Below are 16772 nucleotides of genomic sequence, written 5' to 3' on the forward strand. Positions count from 1 at the left end.
CTTTATGTATTTTTTATGAGTGTTATCATTAAATGGTGGATATGGTCAATTACTCTACCTACTTTAAACATATGAAATATTGTATCAAAGAATAATTGATCAAAGACCTTCAAAACTCAACACAATTTAATTTCTTAACCCTTTTACCCCCAGGCTATTTGGAAATTTCCAACCCTTAACCCCCAGGGGGTTATTTTTTTCCCCAGCACATTTTGCAGTATATTTTTTTTAAATTGCTCTAACAGCCTTAATTTTTGTCATAGAGAAGTCAGGTTGGTCTCATTCTCTTGGAAAATGCCTAAATTTTTTCAAAAAATTATAAAAACATGAAAAAAAAAATTTTATAGCAATTTTTTTGCAAGGACGTACTGGTACGTCCATGGGGGTAAAGGGATGGCTTTTGTGAAACATACCAGTACGTCCTTTTTGGGGGTAAAAGGGTTAATAGAAGCTTACCCAGAACAATTGAGAACCCTAGCAAATAAAAGTCTCTTACTCTCCTTGAATTTTTTTTACATGAAACAACACTTAAAAAGCATATAAAATACAGTACTGTAGTAAAGGATCCAGGAGTGAAATACCAATGGCTTTATAGCCTTTAATTTACCAATATTTTTTAACCCTTTTACCCCCAAAGGACGTACTGGTACGTTTCTCAAAAGCGATCCCTTTACCCCCATGGACGTACCGGTACGTCCTTGCAAAAAAATGCTATAAAAATTTTTTTTTTTCAAATTTTTTATAATTTTTTGAGAAACTTCAGGCATTTTCCAAGAGAATGAGACCAACCTGACCTCTCTATGACAAAAATTAAGGCTGTTAGTGCAATTTAAAAAAAATATACGGCAAAATGTGCTGGGAAAAAAATAACCTCTTGGGGGTTAAGGGTTGGAAATTTCCAAATAGCCTGGGGGTAAAAGGGTTAATTTTAGCAAATTTTCCCATAGAGAAATGATCTCTTTGCCAATTATTCAGAGAAGTCTACTGACTGGCTAAGCAAAGAGGACTCATCAATCAAAACGTAAGTGAAGTGATTTCATGGTACACACTTCCGCGCACTGTATGGATTTTCAAACATTACCTTTATGATGATATTGTCATTTATACATTATAAAGGGATTTTGACGAAGGAAAAATCTATTTCTGGGGAGAGACCTGTGACGCCCGGTGAAAAGGGTCCTTCTTTACACTTTTCTAATATAAATCTTCCAAATATACTAGAGAAAGATAAAAGCATGGAATGCAGATGTTACAACCATCGCGCGATCACCTTGTGGGTGTCGTGTATTTAACAAGGGCGTGTGAAAACCACTATTCACAGGCTGTCTTCCATTTAGATAATCCCTTCATCAAAGGGGAGGGCCGTGGCAGGCCCTAGAGAATACAGTTGGGCTACTGTAGCCCATTTTCATATCATACTAAGTTTTACGTAATTCCTTTGGTATATAATGTGATACAGTACATTAATCCCTCGGCTATTGCAGGTGTAAACGGTTCCAAATATAAAATTTTTTATCATTTATAAGTGGGAGAGAGACTGTAGTTATATACTATATATCAAAATGTCTGAATCTAGATAGCCAGCAATAATGTTTGTTTTGTTTCAGCAAATGCCTGGCATTAATAAGAGTAGTCTGGCATGAAGGTATAGCACTGTAATCATGAATTTCTGGTATGTAAAGAGTAGCAAAGGTATTATGTTATACAATGTAATAATTAACTGTATCCTTAGTTATTAATTTAGGGCCATAACATAGTATTTAAAAGAAATCATCAAAATTGAAAAAAAAATAAACTTATTCACCTGCAGAAACCTACGATATAATGAGGAGTCAGAATTACGTATACTGTAATAAATTTATAAATCTGCTACGTACTGAGGGAGCAATAGGTGAACCACGATATGACAAGGGATTACTGTATAGTGAATATTGCCTCGTTCAACCACAAAGTAGATTTATATGAGAAAATACAGATTTGGAGGTATACCTTTTAAAAGTCAAATTCAGTAAGGACCTGCTTTGTGCACCATTATTTTTAATCTTAGAGCACTGATCAATCACCATCGCTAGTGACACCCTTATCTTCTCCAACCTAGAGCACTGATCAATCAACATTACTAGTAACGCCCTTATCCTCTCCAACCCAGAGCACTGATCAACCAACATTACTAGTAACGCCCTTATCCTCTCCAACCCAGAGCACTGATCAACCAACATTACTAGTAACGCCCTTATCCTCTCCAACCCAGAGCACTGATCAACCAACATTACTAGTAACGCCCTTATCCTCTCCAACCCAGAGCACTGATCAACCAACATTACTAGTAACGCCCTTATCCTCTCCAACCCAGAGCACTGATCAACCAACATTACTAGTAACGCCCTTATCCTCTCCAACCCAGAGCACTGATCAACCAACATTACTAGTAACGCCCTTATCCTCTCCAACCCAGAGCACTGATCAACCAACATTACTAGTAACGCCCTTATCCTCTCCAACCCAGAGCACTGATCAACCAACATTACTAGTAACGCCCTTATCCTCTCCAACCCAGAGCACTGATCAACCAACATTACTAGTAACGCCCTTATCCTCTCCAACCCAGAGCACTGATCAACCAACATTACTAGTAACGCCCTTATCCTCTCCAACCCAGAGCACTGATCAACCAACATTACTAGTAACGCCCTTATCCTCTCCAACCCAGAGCACTGATCAACCAACATTACTAGTAACGCCCTTATCCTCTCCAACCCAGAGCACTGACCAACCAACATTACTAGTAACGCCCTTATCCTCTCCAACCCAGAGCACTGACCAACCAACATTACTAGTAACGCCCTTATCCTCTCCAACCCAGAGCACTGACCAACCAACATTACTAGTAACGCCCTTATCCTCTCCAACCCAGAGCACTGACCAACCAACATTACTAGTAACACCCTTATCCTCTCCAACCCAGAGCACTGATCAACCAACATTACTAGTAACACCCTTATCCTCTCCAACCCAGAGCACTGATCAACCAACATTACTAGTAACACCCTTATCCTCTCAAACCCAGAGCACTGATCAATCAACATCGCTAGTGACACCCTTAACTTCTCCACCCTACAGTATCTATAGGACTTTTTTCCACTTACTCTTCTCGAGGTGGAAAATTTTCAACCAGGTGCTTTGCCTTCAATCCTTACTAGTAACAAAAGTAAAGTTTCTTAATAAATATGAGATAATCATTCTATACACTGATGCAATGAAAATAACATTTGATACCATGTACAAAATATTTGTCCATTTTAAGTGTAATCCAATGTTAAATTATTTCAATACAATATTACAGAATCACTGTAGGGAAGATAAAGTTGGTATACAGTATACTGTATAGTGAACTTGGTCATTATTAGTGTTTCTTAAAAAAAAATAGATTTAAAAAAGAAAAAAAAAAGTATGTGGTGATATCAAAAGCAGGAAGGAAGATAAAAGACAGTAAAGAAAAAACATAAAAACAAAATTTGTATCGGGAGATTAAGAACAAAATATCTACAAACACACTCAAAGAAAAGAACCCAAAGAAGATGAAATGCAGAAGGGAACACAGGTAGTTTGTGGTGTAATTTGGAGAGAAGGAGATTGGAATCTGAAATCAATATGGCAAAAGGAAAAGGGATCTGAAATCAATATGGCAAAAGGAAAAGGGATCTGAAATCAATATGGCAAAAGGAAAAGGGATCTGAAATCAATATGGCAAAAGGAAAAGGGATCTGAAATCAATATGGCAAAAGGAAAAGGGATCTGAAATCAATATGGCAAAAGGAAAAGGGATCTGAAATCAATATGGCAAAAGGAAAAGGGATCTGAAATCAATATGGCAAAAGGAAAAGTAAATGTTTAAAATCTGAAATGTAATATAAAAAGGGGAAAGGTTAGAGTACAGAGATGTATAAGGAAAAATTAAACATCTACATGAGTTAATAAGGAAATATTCAAAATACTGTAAGCAGAAATTGTGGAACAAAGGATGAAGAACTTCAGCTACATAAGAATGGATATTATCACCAACGGGCAAGTAAAAATTTTGACTTTAGAAAAGGTTAGAAGTGTTGAAAAAACTTTCACATTCCTGAGCGATCTGTAATATTAATTATTGAATGGAATTTATGAACTAATTGTTGACTTGCAGACCAGAATACAGTATATAAAATGCTGTAAATGAGATAGGGCTGAAAGAATGGGAACAGAGTATCATATTGTACAATAATATACAGTACTGTACAAGGAGATGGTGATGTGCTTCAATTAAAATTTGCCTTCAAATCCAGGAAATCTAAAATCTTCATTATATGAAAACTCCTGTACATGAAAAACATCATGCATAAGTTAAGGGATTAGACATATATATTCAGATGTAAATCACAAAGACTAATCGAGCAAATGATGCTGCTATTTCATGACACAAACTGTATTGTACATAAAATGATGACTGATATTATACCTAAAGAATTTGGGAAATATGTTGGTGTACATCTATGAAAACCAATTAGATCTTCACTATCTAACAAGGATATAGTGGACGTTGACAAAAAATAAAGGGATGAACCTGGGGCCTATAATAAGTGCTTTACCTGGTGATGATATAAGGGGTTCCAAAAAATGTTTAAGAGATGGAAAGGAAAAATGGATAATAAATGATTGAAATCATGGAGACTGGAAAAAATGCAATTCCAGTGTAGTAAGTGATGATGTGGATGCTTTGGTATGCTGTATGACAGAAAGCAAATATAATGAACATAACAAAAAGTGTTGCAGGCAATGCCCAGGATTCCTTAATCTTAATATACCGGTAGTAAGGGATTTTAATGTTTGATAGCCATTTGAAAAGGAAGCAGTAAAGAGATACGGGGGGATCTTGTTATGGTGAAAGAGTAGACCTTGGAAATTATATAATTGTTACGTTGGTGGAATAATGGACTATTAGGGCAGAATGGAGAGAGCAGTAAAAGGTGCAAGACCTGAAAGAATTGGAAATAACTTAGTGGACTAATGGATGAGTATCCCATTAGTAAACAGGGTATGAAAAGAATATAGGTACAGTATGTGAAAACATTTAGTTTCTATAATTAGTTGTGACATAAGCCTCTAAATGCCATGACTTGTTGCTAGTGTGCTATGAAGATTATATTACAAATAAGAAAGCAACACCGAGACTTATTCAGATGCTGGAAAACAGATTGAGATCTGAAGGACAGAAAGGGTGTGGGCAAGTGACAGAAGCAAGGAATCAATTCCTTCAAAGTGCCCCCAGAAAACCACGGAGAAACTGCGAAGGTTAGGACTTGGACTAGGGTGAAATTCAAGCAGAAAGTGCACTAGATGATCACAGAAAACTCATCAGAAGTCCCACCCATTAGGTGAAAATAAGACTTTGAAATGTTGATGATGATTATGAATGATGATGGAGGTTGTGATGATAAAAATCCACTTGTAAGAGTCAATCCACACTTACCCTACTGGCAGAGGGACTGGAGAGTTGTTCCAGCCGAGAAACTGCATCTCTCTCATTTTTAGGTCCACCCGTAACTACAATGTTACTGACGTGTGGATCGTTTGAAGTCACCAGAGCAATTTTGTGACTTGTGTCACTCGACACATCACTACTAGACCTTGTACTCCTAAGAGCAGGTTTGTAGTGTGTAGGTGCTGGAAGACGAGAAGGGGAGGGCATTGCGGGAGAATAAGGAGGCCCTGTATCCCTGAAGGCAGTAGATTCCTCATTATCATCGTCTCTAAACCCAACACTCAAATTACACATTGACCTGCTATTAGAAGCATTAAGTCTGTGGCTGGCATCCCTCTGAAAATCAATATATAATATGAAAATGACCAAGAATTAATAAAACCTTAAAATAAACTTTTTTTTAAAGCAAGTTTCATTTTTCCATTAAAACCGAACCAATACAGTAGGGCTTCAACATAACTAAAGTTGGTACTTTGACCAAATACTTAAATAATGTATTAGTCCTCTCCATCAAACCACAAAGGCTAGTAAATCTCCCTAAATATACGCTGCTATGCTAGAATGTACTGGTACTGCATATTCGTGTTCCACAATCAATACACGTGCAGTGTTCTCCAAATATTATTTTCCAAAGGCTATGTTGTTTACTGTACGAGTTGAACTTATTTATTTATAAATAAAAACCAGAAATATATATAATAAATTAGATGTTACATTAGGACTACAGTGAACCCTCGCTACTTCGCGGTTCGACCATCGCGGATTCACCACTTCGCGGATTTTTTCCATAACCCATATATATACAGTAATATATATATATATATTATATATATATATATATATATATATATATATATATATATATATATGTATGCATGTATTTATGTATATATGTAGGTATGTATATGTGTATACATATAAATATATATATATATATATATATATATATATATATATATATATATATATATATATACACACACACACACACATATATATATATATATATATATATATATATATATATATATATATATATATATATATATATATATATATATATATATATATATATATATATATATATATATATATCTAAAGTAGGAAGATGTGATGTAGTTCTAAGGGAAAAGTATGGGAAATATGTCTGGGTAATAAGCAAAGCTCTACCTCCAGTTTGTTTCTTCATTATGATCAGAGATAAATGTAAACAAAACATTGGTTGCCATTTTTTATCGTGCTTTTTAGCGTGTTTAGGAAATGCATAATATAAAATCACCTTTAATATTTGTGCCTGTTTTAGTTTAGGGTACTGTAGTACATGCATTAAGTGTTCTGTACATTAAAGGGTAGTTTGTTAGCAGAACTACGTACAAGGGAAGGTTTTAAAAGTCTGAATATACATGTTGAATAAATAGGTAAATATGGTGTCACTACTTCGAGGATTTTCACCTATCGCGGCCGCGACTGGAACCTATCTACCGCGATAAACGAGGGTTCACTGTATAGTCCATTTCTTTTAGCGATGCAGATTTGCACCGACTCGCAGCGGTGCCCTTTTAGCTCGGAAAAGTTTCCTGGTCGCTGATTGGTTAGATTTATCTCGTCCAACCAATCAGCGATCAGGAAACTTTTCCGAGCTAAAAGGGCACCACTGCGAGTCGGTGCAAATCTGCATCGCTAAAAGAAATTGACTATAGTGCCTTTTCTGATTTTTGACTATTCCCAAATATGACAGAAAGACATACAGTATCATTATTTCAAATAGATAATCATAAAATGTGTTATCTACATTCAAACCTTTAAAAATAACTACCTTGCATTGATATTCATACTATAATACTGAACTACAAGTACCAAATCTTTCGTCATTCCGCAGGAATACAGTCGGGCCTTACCATTTGCCATGTTGAATGCTGGAAAACTACAAATAATTGCTACACCTTTAACCCTTTTACCCCCAAAGGACGTACTGGTACGTTTCACAAAACACATCCCTTTACCCCCATGGACGTACCGGTACGTGCCTGCAAAAAAATGCTATTTACAATTTTTTTTTTTATTATTTTGATAATTTTCTGAGAAAATTCTGGCATTTTCCAAGAGAATGAGGCCAACCTGACCTCTCTATGACAAAAATTAAGGCTGTTAGAGCAATTTGAAAAATATATACTGCAAAATGTGCTTGAATTAAAAATAACCCTTGGGGGTTAAGGGTTGGAAATTTCCAAATAGCCTGGGGGTAAAAGGGTTAATGAAACTCCCACACTCCCATTTCCTTACACTGTACAATTATATGAAAAAAAATGTATCTCAGCACGGAGAGAAAAGACAAAAGTACAGTACTCATAGTACTTCACAGTTATATAACAAATTCTAAAAACAAAAATGAATTGTTACAGAAGTGCTCTCCTCAGTTATATAACTACAGACCTCATAAACCACATGCAAAAAGGGCTACCAATAACTACACAACCTTATGTACCATGGTCTTCCACTGTCTTGGGTTAGAGTTCTCTTGCTTGAGGGTACACTCGGGCACATTATTCTATCTCGTTTCTCTTCCTTTTGTTTTGTTAAAGTTTTCATAATTTATATAGGAAATATTTAAATGTTATTGTTCTTGAAATATATTATTTTTCCTTATTTCCTTTCCTCACTGGGCTATTTTCCCTGTTGGGGCCCCTGTTTTGTTAAAGTTTTCATAATTTATATAGGAAATATTTATTTAAATGTCATTGTTCTTGAAATATATTATTTTTCCTTGTTTCCTTTCCTCACTGGGCTATTTTCCCTGTTGGGGCCCCTGGGCTTATAGTATCGTGCTTTTCCAACTAGGGTTGTAGCTTAGCAAGTAATAATATTAATAATAATAATACAGGTTAAACTCATTCTGAACAACTGTCCTGCTCATTTCATTTTAACTCGCTTCTCAAATACCAATTCAGTTAAAGGTTTTCACTTAAAATGGAGAGAAATTCTTTCTTATTTTCAAATTTAACAATCAATTCATACCTTTCTCGTTAAATATTCTCTACTATTAAAAGGCAAAAGAATTTAACGTTTATATCCTCGTCTGAAACGAATCGGAACGGCAAACCTTTCACCCTCTTGAAGGTTCTTTTTGGGTAAATTGCTGGTAATTAATCTTGTTTTTTTCTACCAGTACCTTAAATGCTATACTGACATACTGTGAACCAGGTCATATTTACCTGAGCACGAGTCTTGAGGATCCTCTGTGCCGACTGCAACTGGTGTCTTTTCTCTGCAGCTTCTGCATCCGCCCATTCAGCCTCGATATCTTTCCAGCCTCTGGAGCGGTCCAAGGACAAGTGTTGACTCACTGCACTCAATCTATTTATTAGAATGAAAGCGAACCAAATTTCATTCTGTAATATTGCTATTCGTTAACCCTTTTACCCCAAAAGGACGTACTGGTACGTTTCACAAAACTCATCCCTTTACCCCCAGGGACGTACCGGTACGTCCTTGCAAAAAAATGCTATAAAATAATTTTTTTTCATATTTTTGATAATCTTTTTAGAAAATTCAGGCATTTTCCAAGAGAATGAGACCAACCTGACCTCTCTATGACAAAAATTAAGGCTGTTAGAGCAATTTAAAAAAAAATATACTGCAAAATGTGCTGGGGAAAAAATAACCCCTTGGGGGTTAAGGGTTGGAAATTTCCAAAGAGCCTGGGGGTAAAAGGGTTAAAATTACAATACTATCACTAATAGCAATAATTCATAAGTTTAAAATAAGTACTAAACTTTTCAAAAATAAAAAAAATTAAAAAATTCAAATAAAAAGTTAATCTTTAACTTTATATTTCCTTGTGATCCTTCAGTGACTGACTTCACATAAAAGATACGCTTGTATACGGGCTACATCTTGAACCTTCCTTAGAATGTTTATTTGTATAAAGTTATCGCTTGAATTATTTCTTATGCTTCGATCAATTGATGTTTTCAAATTTACCTTAGTGCTGCAAGTTAAAAATTAATATTCAAATTGAACATTTTAATTATTTCAATCGTCTCCCTTCGATCAATTGATGTTTTCAAATTTACCTTAGTGCTGCCTGTTAAAAATTAATATTCAAATTGAACATTTTAATAATTTCACTCGTCTTCCTTCGATCAATTGATGTTTTCAAATTTACCTTAGTGCTGCAAGTTAAAAATTAATATTCAAATTGAACACTTTAATAATTTCACTCGTCTTCCTTCAATCAATTGATGTTTTCAAATTTACCTTAGTGCTGTAGTAAGTTGAAAAATAATATTCAAATTGAACATTTTAACAATTTTACTCGTCTCCCTTCCAAAGTATTATCATAAAAAACTATATATACAACATTTGTTATACTAAATCAATAATACCAAAATTCATTCCCATATAGCTATAATTAAATGGTATACAATATTCACCTGCTGGTAACACTGTGATCAGAATCTCTCGGATCTGAGGAGGAGGAGGGTGGGGTTTGGTCCCCAGCAATAGATGAAGCCGAAGAATTGTATCCCGACGACTCTCCGGCAACAAAGTCGAGGCCAGCACCTCGAAGGATGTCCAGAACCAGATGTGGTGAGGACTTTAGGACATAAACGGCCTGGAAGGAACGCAAAGATTGCTAGACAAGAGTCTTAACTTCACTACCTGTACTTGAAAAGTGTTAAATGATAAATTTGTGATAATTACAAGAAAATCAAAAAGAAAAAAGAACCCAAAATACACAACTATCATTTAACAGAAGAATGTACTGTATTAAAAATATTTGCCAATAAATGAATAAGATTACAATAACTCATAAAAGTTAAATAAGCTTAAAAATAAATATTAACTATGAGGTTTTGGCTAACATTGAGCATACTCTCACAGAGAGAGAGAGAGAGAGAGAGAGAGAGAGAGAGAGAGAGAGAGAGAGAGAGAGAGCAAGCAAAACACATCAATATAGAAAAAGTAAAATAATGAAATCAAAGTTACGGAGAGTATAAAGGACACCGTATCGTACATACTGTGCACAGGTGTTGTTTTGTAATAGCCTGTGTAAGAACGACATTTCTAGAACTCATCATTACTAATTGGACCCCGTTTTATTAACCCTTTTACCCCCAAAGGACGTACTGGTACGTTTCACAAAAGCCATCCCTTTACCCCCATGGATGTACCGGTACGTCCTTGCAAAAAAATGCTATAAAAATTATTTTTTTTCCTATTTTTTGATAATTTTTTGAGAAAATTCAGGCATTTTCCAAGAGAATGAGACCAACCTGACCTCTCTATGACAAAAATTAAGGCTGTTAGAGCAATTTAAAAAAAATATACTGCAAAATGTGCTGGGAAAAAAATAACCCCCCTGGGGGTTAAGGGTTGGAAATTTCCAAATAGCCTGAGGGTTAAAGGGTTAATTGTATAAAAGTGCAGTGAAAAATTTCTAAAAACTCCTTGCAGCCCCACGTAAAAGTTAAAACGATAATGCTGTTATAACTGTATTGGCAAATCATATTAAAAACTAATACAATTCAGGTGTTGGGTAACATCTAGACTTTAATGATGATAAAATCAACACAATAAGCAAACACAGTCTGATCAGATAACTTCAAAATATATAAATAAAAAACATTCTTTGGGTATTGGTTTGGTAATTTTCCTTACAAAATCTCAATATTATTAAGATACTGCTGTTCGTTTTCCACTGCACTAAATAGAATATCGTATGAATCTTAAATCAAACAGATCACCATCATCAAAAACTGCTGTTCATTTTCCACTGCACTAAATAGAATATCGTATGAATCTTAAATCAAACAGATCACTATCATCAAAATTAAAATATTTGATACCAAAACTTTGCAGTTAAGGTTGTACCTGTCATAATAACCATCAAATACTATATACAGTATAATCATTACAAAGCAGTTTTGCGCGTTGTAACAAGATACTGTATGCACACTTTGAATAGATCTATGTGCAAGTACTTTAAAAATTGAGAGGAATCGGCATTCTAGTCATAAAACGGATTTTGAGCGAAGTGAAAAATCTATTTTTGGGTGAGATAGCCATGTCGTCCTGATGGAAGTTCCTATAGGGTAGCTTCCTTGGGTATATTTGAGGAATTGGCATTCTAGTCATAAAAACTCTCAAGTTTTCTACATGAATGAGGGAAGAATTCTATGACAAAAATCACCTTACACTTATAAGTTTATCTAAGGACAGTAGCTAATGGTACTTACCCCTTTTATCCCCAAAGGACGTACTGGTACGTTTCACAAAACCCATCCCTTTACCCCCATGGACGTACTGGTACATCCTTGCAAAAAAATGCTATAAAAATTTTTTTTTCATATTTTTGATAATTTTTGGAGAAAATTCAGGCATTTTCCAAGAGAATGAGACCAACCTGACCTCTCTATGACAAAAATTAAGGCTGTTAGAGCAATTTAAAAAAAAAAAAATACTGCAAAATGTGCTGGGAAAAAAATAACCCCTTGGGGGTTAAGGGTTGGAAATTTCCAAAGAGCCTGGGGGTAAAAGGGTTAATAGAGATCGAAGTAATTTACCTCGGCAAACTCTAAATGGGTGAAACTGATGTCATTGCAAGCAAGTATTTGGTCTCCTGGTCGTAACCCGGCGCTCTTTGCCACACCTCCCGGCTTTACACTTTGTACGAAGATTCCTGGTTTTTCAGGCGGCCCCTTGCATATGCTGTAAAAAGAAAAAAAAATATAACTCATCATCAAAAGGAATTTTGAAATTAAAATGAAATTTTGAATACCTATCTGTCCTCAACTTACAAACTTAATAGGTTCCAAGAAACTTTGTAAGTCGAATTTTGACGAAGCTGGCCTGGGGTAGACCAAACCTGAATTCCATGCCTGTGATTTCCAGCAACAGAAGTCAATAACTATAGTCCATTTCTTTTAGCGATGCATATTTGCACCGACTCGCAGCGATGCCCTTTTAGCTCGGAAAAGTTTCCGGATCGCTGATTGGTTGGACGAGATAATTCTAACCAATCAGCGATCAGGAAACGTTTCCGAGCTAAAAGGACACCGCCGCGAGTCGGTGCAAATATGCATCGCTAAAAGAAATGGACTATAGTCAGGATTCATATGAAATTGATGTCAGGTCATTATAGATGTCGTTTTCCTTACTGTATTAAATTATATAATACTGAATTTATTTTATTGCGGTACTGTACTTTTTTATCTTATCTTTGTTATTTTCAGTCGGATTTGTGGTCGTATCTACGAAAGCTTTTAACCCTTTTACCCCCAAAGGACGTACTGGTACGTTTCACAAAAGCCATCCCTTTACCCCCATGGACGTACCGGTACGTCCTTGCAAAAAAATGCTATAAAAATTTTTTTTTCATATTTTTTATAATTTTTTGAGAAAATTCAGGCATTTTCCTAGAGAATGAGACCAACCTGCCCTCTCTATGACAAAAATTAAGGTTGTTAGAGCAATCTAAAAAAAATATACTGCAAAATGTGCTGGGAAAAAAATAACGCCATGGGGATTAAGGGTTGGAAATTTCCAAATAGCCTGGGGGTAAAAGGGTTAAGTTGAGGGTTTGCAAGTTTTGGACCTTTTGTAAACCAATAATGCCGTCACTTCGGCGAAGGCTGTCACAGAGTAAGCGGCACCATTAGTTATACAGGAGGAGTATGCAACAAATCAACGTTAAATACCTCAGGTACAAGGTTTGGGTGGATGGATGGTGTGAAGAAAGCTCTGGGTGATAGGAGGATAGATGTGAGAGAGGCAAGAGAGCGTGCTAGAAATAGGAATGTATGGCGAGCGATTGTGACGCAGTTCCGGTAGGCCCTGCTGCTTCCTCCGGTGCCATAGATGACCGCGGAGGTAGCAGCAGTAGGGGATTCAGCATTATGAAGCTTCATCTGTGGTGGATAATGTGGGAGGTTGGGCTGTGGCACCCTAGCAGTACCAGCTGAACTCGGCTGAGTCCCTGGTTAGGCTGGGAGGAACGTAGAGAGTAGAGGTCCCCTTTTTGTTTTGTTTCTTTGTTGATGTCGGCTACCCCCCAAAATTGGGGGAAGTGCCTTGGTATATGGATGGACAAAATTATAACAAAACTTAGCTTGATTTCTGTATACAATATCACATGTGTAAGAAATGTAAATTAGGTGTGAGAGCTTAAGTGCAGTACTTTGTATATACTGCATTGGTATACAGTAAACAAAATTCACAGACAGGTTAAAAAAGTGGAGATATTTCTCAGATTGTTTATTTATTTCCTTAATTCCCTTTCCTCACTCGGCTATTTTTCCCTGTTGGAGTCCTTTGGGTTATAGCCTTTTGCTTTTCCAACTATAGTCCATTTTTTTTAGCGAGGCATATTTGCACCGACTCACAGCGGTGCCCTTTTAGCTCGGAAAAGTTTCCTGATCGCTGATTGGTTAGAATTATCTTGTCCAACCAATCAGCGATCAGGAAACTTTTCCGAGATAAAAGGGCACCGCTGCGAGTCGGTGCAAATATGCCTTGCTAAAAGAAATGGACTATAGGGTTGTAGCTTAGCTAGTAATAATGATGATAATAATAATACAGTACTGTAATAATAATAAAAAATCAGTTTGAAAAGTGGAGGGTATCATCACAGTTTCTTTCGTGGAAAAAAGTCTACCGCTCGAAATAGTTTTTTTTTGCATATCTTCCTTATCTTCAGCAATAAAATGCATCGCTTTCTGCCCATGACTTTTAACCGATTTCCTCATCACCAATACCATAAGATATGGTTACATTAGATCAATTGCATTATTAACTCTGATTTCATACATAATAATCATGAAAGTACAGAAATGTGGGAAAGAATTTTTAAATTCTATAATTAGAATATGCACATTGTTTTTTAAAGATGACATACATAGTGAGAAAATTATAATAGATGCAGTGGTCCGTTAGAAATTGATAAGGAAAAAAGATATCTTTATAAAAAAACATAAGATACAGTAATTGCAAAAAATAAAAGGTAGTGAATCTAATACGATAAACTTTGGGACTAATGAAAATTCAACAGAAGCGCAACTTGAAAAAATTAAGGATTATTATAAAAAAATTAGTATGAGGAGGTTTACTAATGAATATTACAAGCAATCACATTTATAGCACAAAAATCAAGGGGTAGAGACTACACTTCAAAGCTTACATAACGTACAGTAACAAATGGCATAGAGGAAAATAATAAGATTTGAAAAACTTAATGAAACATTGAAAAATCAAAGATATTTGATACAATGAAATATAAATTGCACTAAAGGAAAAATTACATACTGTATATATCAATAAAGGCCGATTAGTGACAGAATTTGGAAGAGTGTGTGAGAGAAGGAAATTGAGAGTTAATGTGGGTAAGAGTAAGATTATGAGATGTACGAGAAGGGAAGGTGGTGCAAGGTTGAATGTCATGTTGAATGGAGAGTTACTTGAGGAGGTGGATCAGTTTAAGTACTTGGGGTCTGTTGTTGCAGCAAATGGTGGAGTGGAAGCAGATGTACGTCAGAGAGTGAATGAAGGTTGCAAAGTGTTGGGGCAGTTAAGGGAGTAGTAAAAAATAGAGGGTTGGGCATGAATGTAAAGAGAGTTCTATATGAGAAAGTGATTGTACCAATTGTGATGTATGGATCGGAGTTGTGGGGAATGAAAGTGATGGAGAGACAGAAATTGAATGTGTTTGAGATGAAGTGTCTAAGGAGTATGGCTGGTGTATCTCGAGTAGATAGGGTTAGGAACGAAGTGGTGAGAGTGAGAACGGGTGTAAGAAATGAGTTAGCAGCTAGAGTGGATATGAATGTGTTGAGGTGGTTTGGCCATGTTGAGAGAATGGAAAATGGCTGTCTGCTAAAGAAGGTGATGAATGCAAGAGTTGATGGGAGAAGTACAAGAGGAAGGCCACGGTTTGGGTGGATGGATGGAGTAAAGGAAACTCTGGGTGATAGGAGGATAGATGTGAGAGAGGCAAGAGAGCGTGCTAGAAATAGGAATGAATGGCGAGCGATTGTGACGCAGTTCCGGTAGGCCCTGCTGCTTCCTCCAATGCCTTAGATGACTGCGGAGGTAGCAGCAGTAGGGGATTCAGCATTATGAAGCTTCATCTGTGGTGGATAAAGGGTGAGGGTGGGCTGTGGCACCCTAGCAGTACCAGCTGAACTCGGTTGAGTCCTTTGTTAGGCTGGGAGGAACGTAGAGAGTAGAGGTACCCTTTTTTGTTTTTGTTTCATTTGTTGATGTCGGCTACCCCCCAAAATTGGGGGAAGTGCCTTAGTATATGTATGTATGTATATATCAATAAAACTAAAAGCAAGACAGAGCTATGAAAGAAAACATCAGGAGATGACTTTAAAAGCACAAAAATTATAACTATAAACAGGAAATGAAAGCAAGGAATTTATAAAGCAACATATAATACTTAAATGGCTATACTGTACTGAAGTTCCTTTTAGTACAAGAACCAATACACTTAAAATTTAGTTTCCTACATCCATAATACAGGAAAAAAGGTCAATATTAGTCACAGCATGAACTAATGAAACTATAACAGTCTACTGTATTTATAATAAAGCTTAAAGATTGCTCAATTACACTAACACAATTTTCTAGATACTGACTTTATAGCATTTTCTATTTATGGCAGCACTTTATAACATTATAACAAAATATCAGTTCCTTTATTTTCTCACCTGCAGCCAAGTCCAACTTTTCCTCCACAAGATATGACCACCTGGGCCCGGCAGTTACTAGCCACTGCATTGCTAACACCATGGGCGTGGGACGACTCGTGATTCGACGACTGACGGAATCCTCTGTAATCGTTCTCTTGTACGGATGATGCCAGGGCTAAGGACTGACCGTAAGGATCTGCTGCACCATTGGAAATATCGTCAACTTCGTCCTCGTCCACCAAAAGCCACGTCAATGGGTCACCTCGATGCCTGTGTAAAATGACGTTCATTTATACTATACAGTACATGTAATCTTGAACATAATTTTTACCTTTGTGCCTTCCATATCTGACTGGGTTATTTTTTCCTGTTGGAGCACTAGTTTTCCAACTACAGATTTAGCTAATTAGGGGTTTATAGTTTATGTCTGAAGGAGAATACGGTTCAGAAAGATTAGGCGAAAAGACCATAGTATCGTCTGAAGGTAAGAATTTTCTATTATTCAATTTTCGGATTCAGAATTTAATGGATTATTTAGCCAAAGGCATAATACATAAAATACT

The 16772-nt window shown here is 36.1% G+C and overlaps 1 protein-coding gene across 2 annotated transcripts in view; it reads right to left on the bottom strand.

Annotated features, from left to right (window-relative positions):
• Positions 1-16772, bottom strand: part of LOC137655622 (serine-rich adhesin for platelets) — a 140769-nt gene that overhangs the window by 30139 nt on the left and 93858 nt on the right. For both annotated transcript variants that reach the window (XM_068389537.1, XM_068389536.1), the window contains exons 4-8: positions 16228-16479; positions 12085-12229; positions 9952-10133; positions 8731-8872; positions 5507-5854 (exon numbers count right to left, since the gene is read on the bottom strand). In XM_068389537.1, coding sequence (XP_068245638.1) covers positions 5507-5854; positions 8731-8872; positions 9952-10133; positions 12085-12229; positions 16228-16479 — 1069 coding nt within the window. The remainder of the gene's footprint in view (positions 1-5506; positions 5855-8730; positions 8873-9951; positions 10134-12084; positions 12230-16227; positions 16480-16772) is intronic.

The sequence above is a fragment of the Palaemon carinicauda genome, chromosome 16 (genome assembly GCF_036898095.1).
Source record: "Palaemon carinicauda isolate YSFRI2023 chromosome 16, ASM3689809v2, whole genome shotgun sequence".
Lineage (NCBI taxonomy): Eukaryota > Metazoa > Arthropoda > Malacostraca > Decapoda > Palaemonidae > Palaemon > Palaemon carinicauda.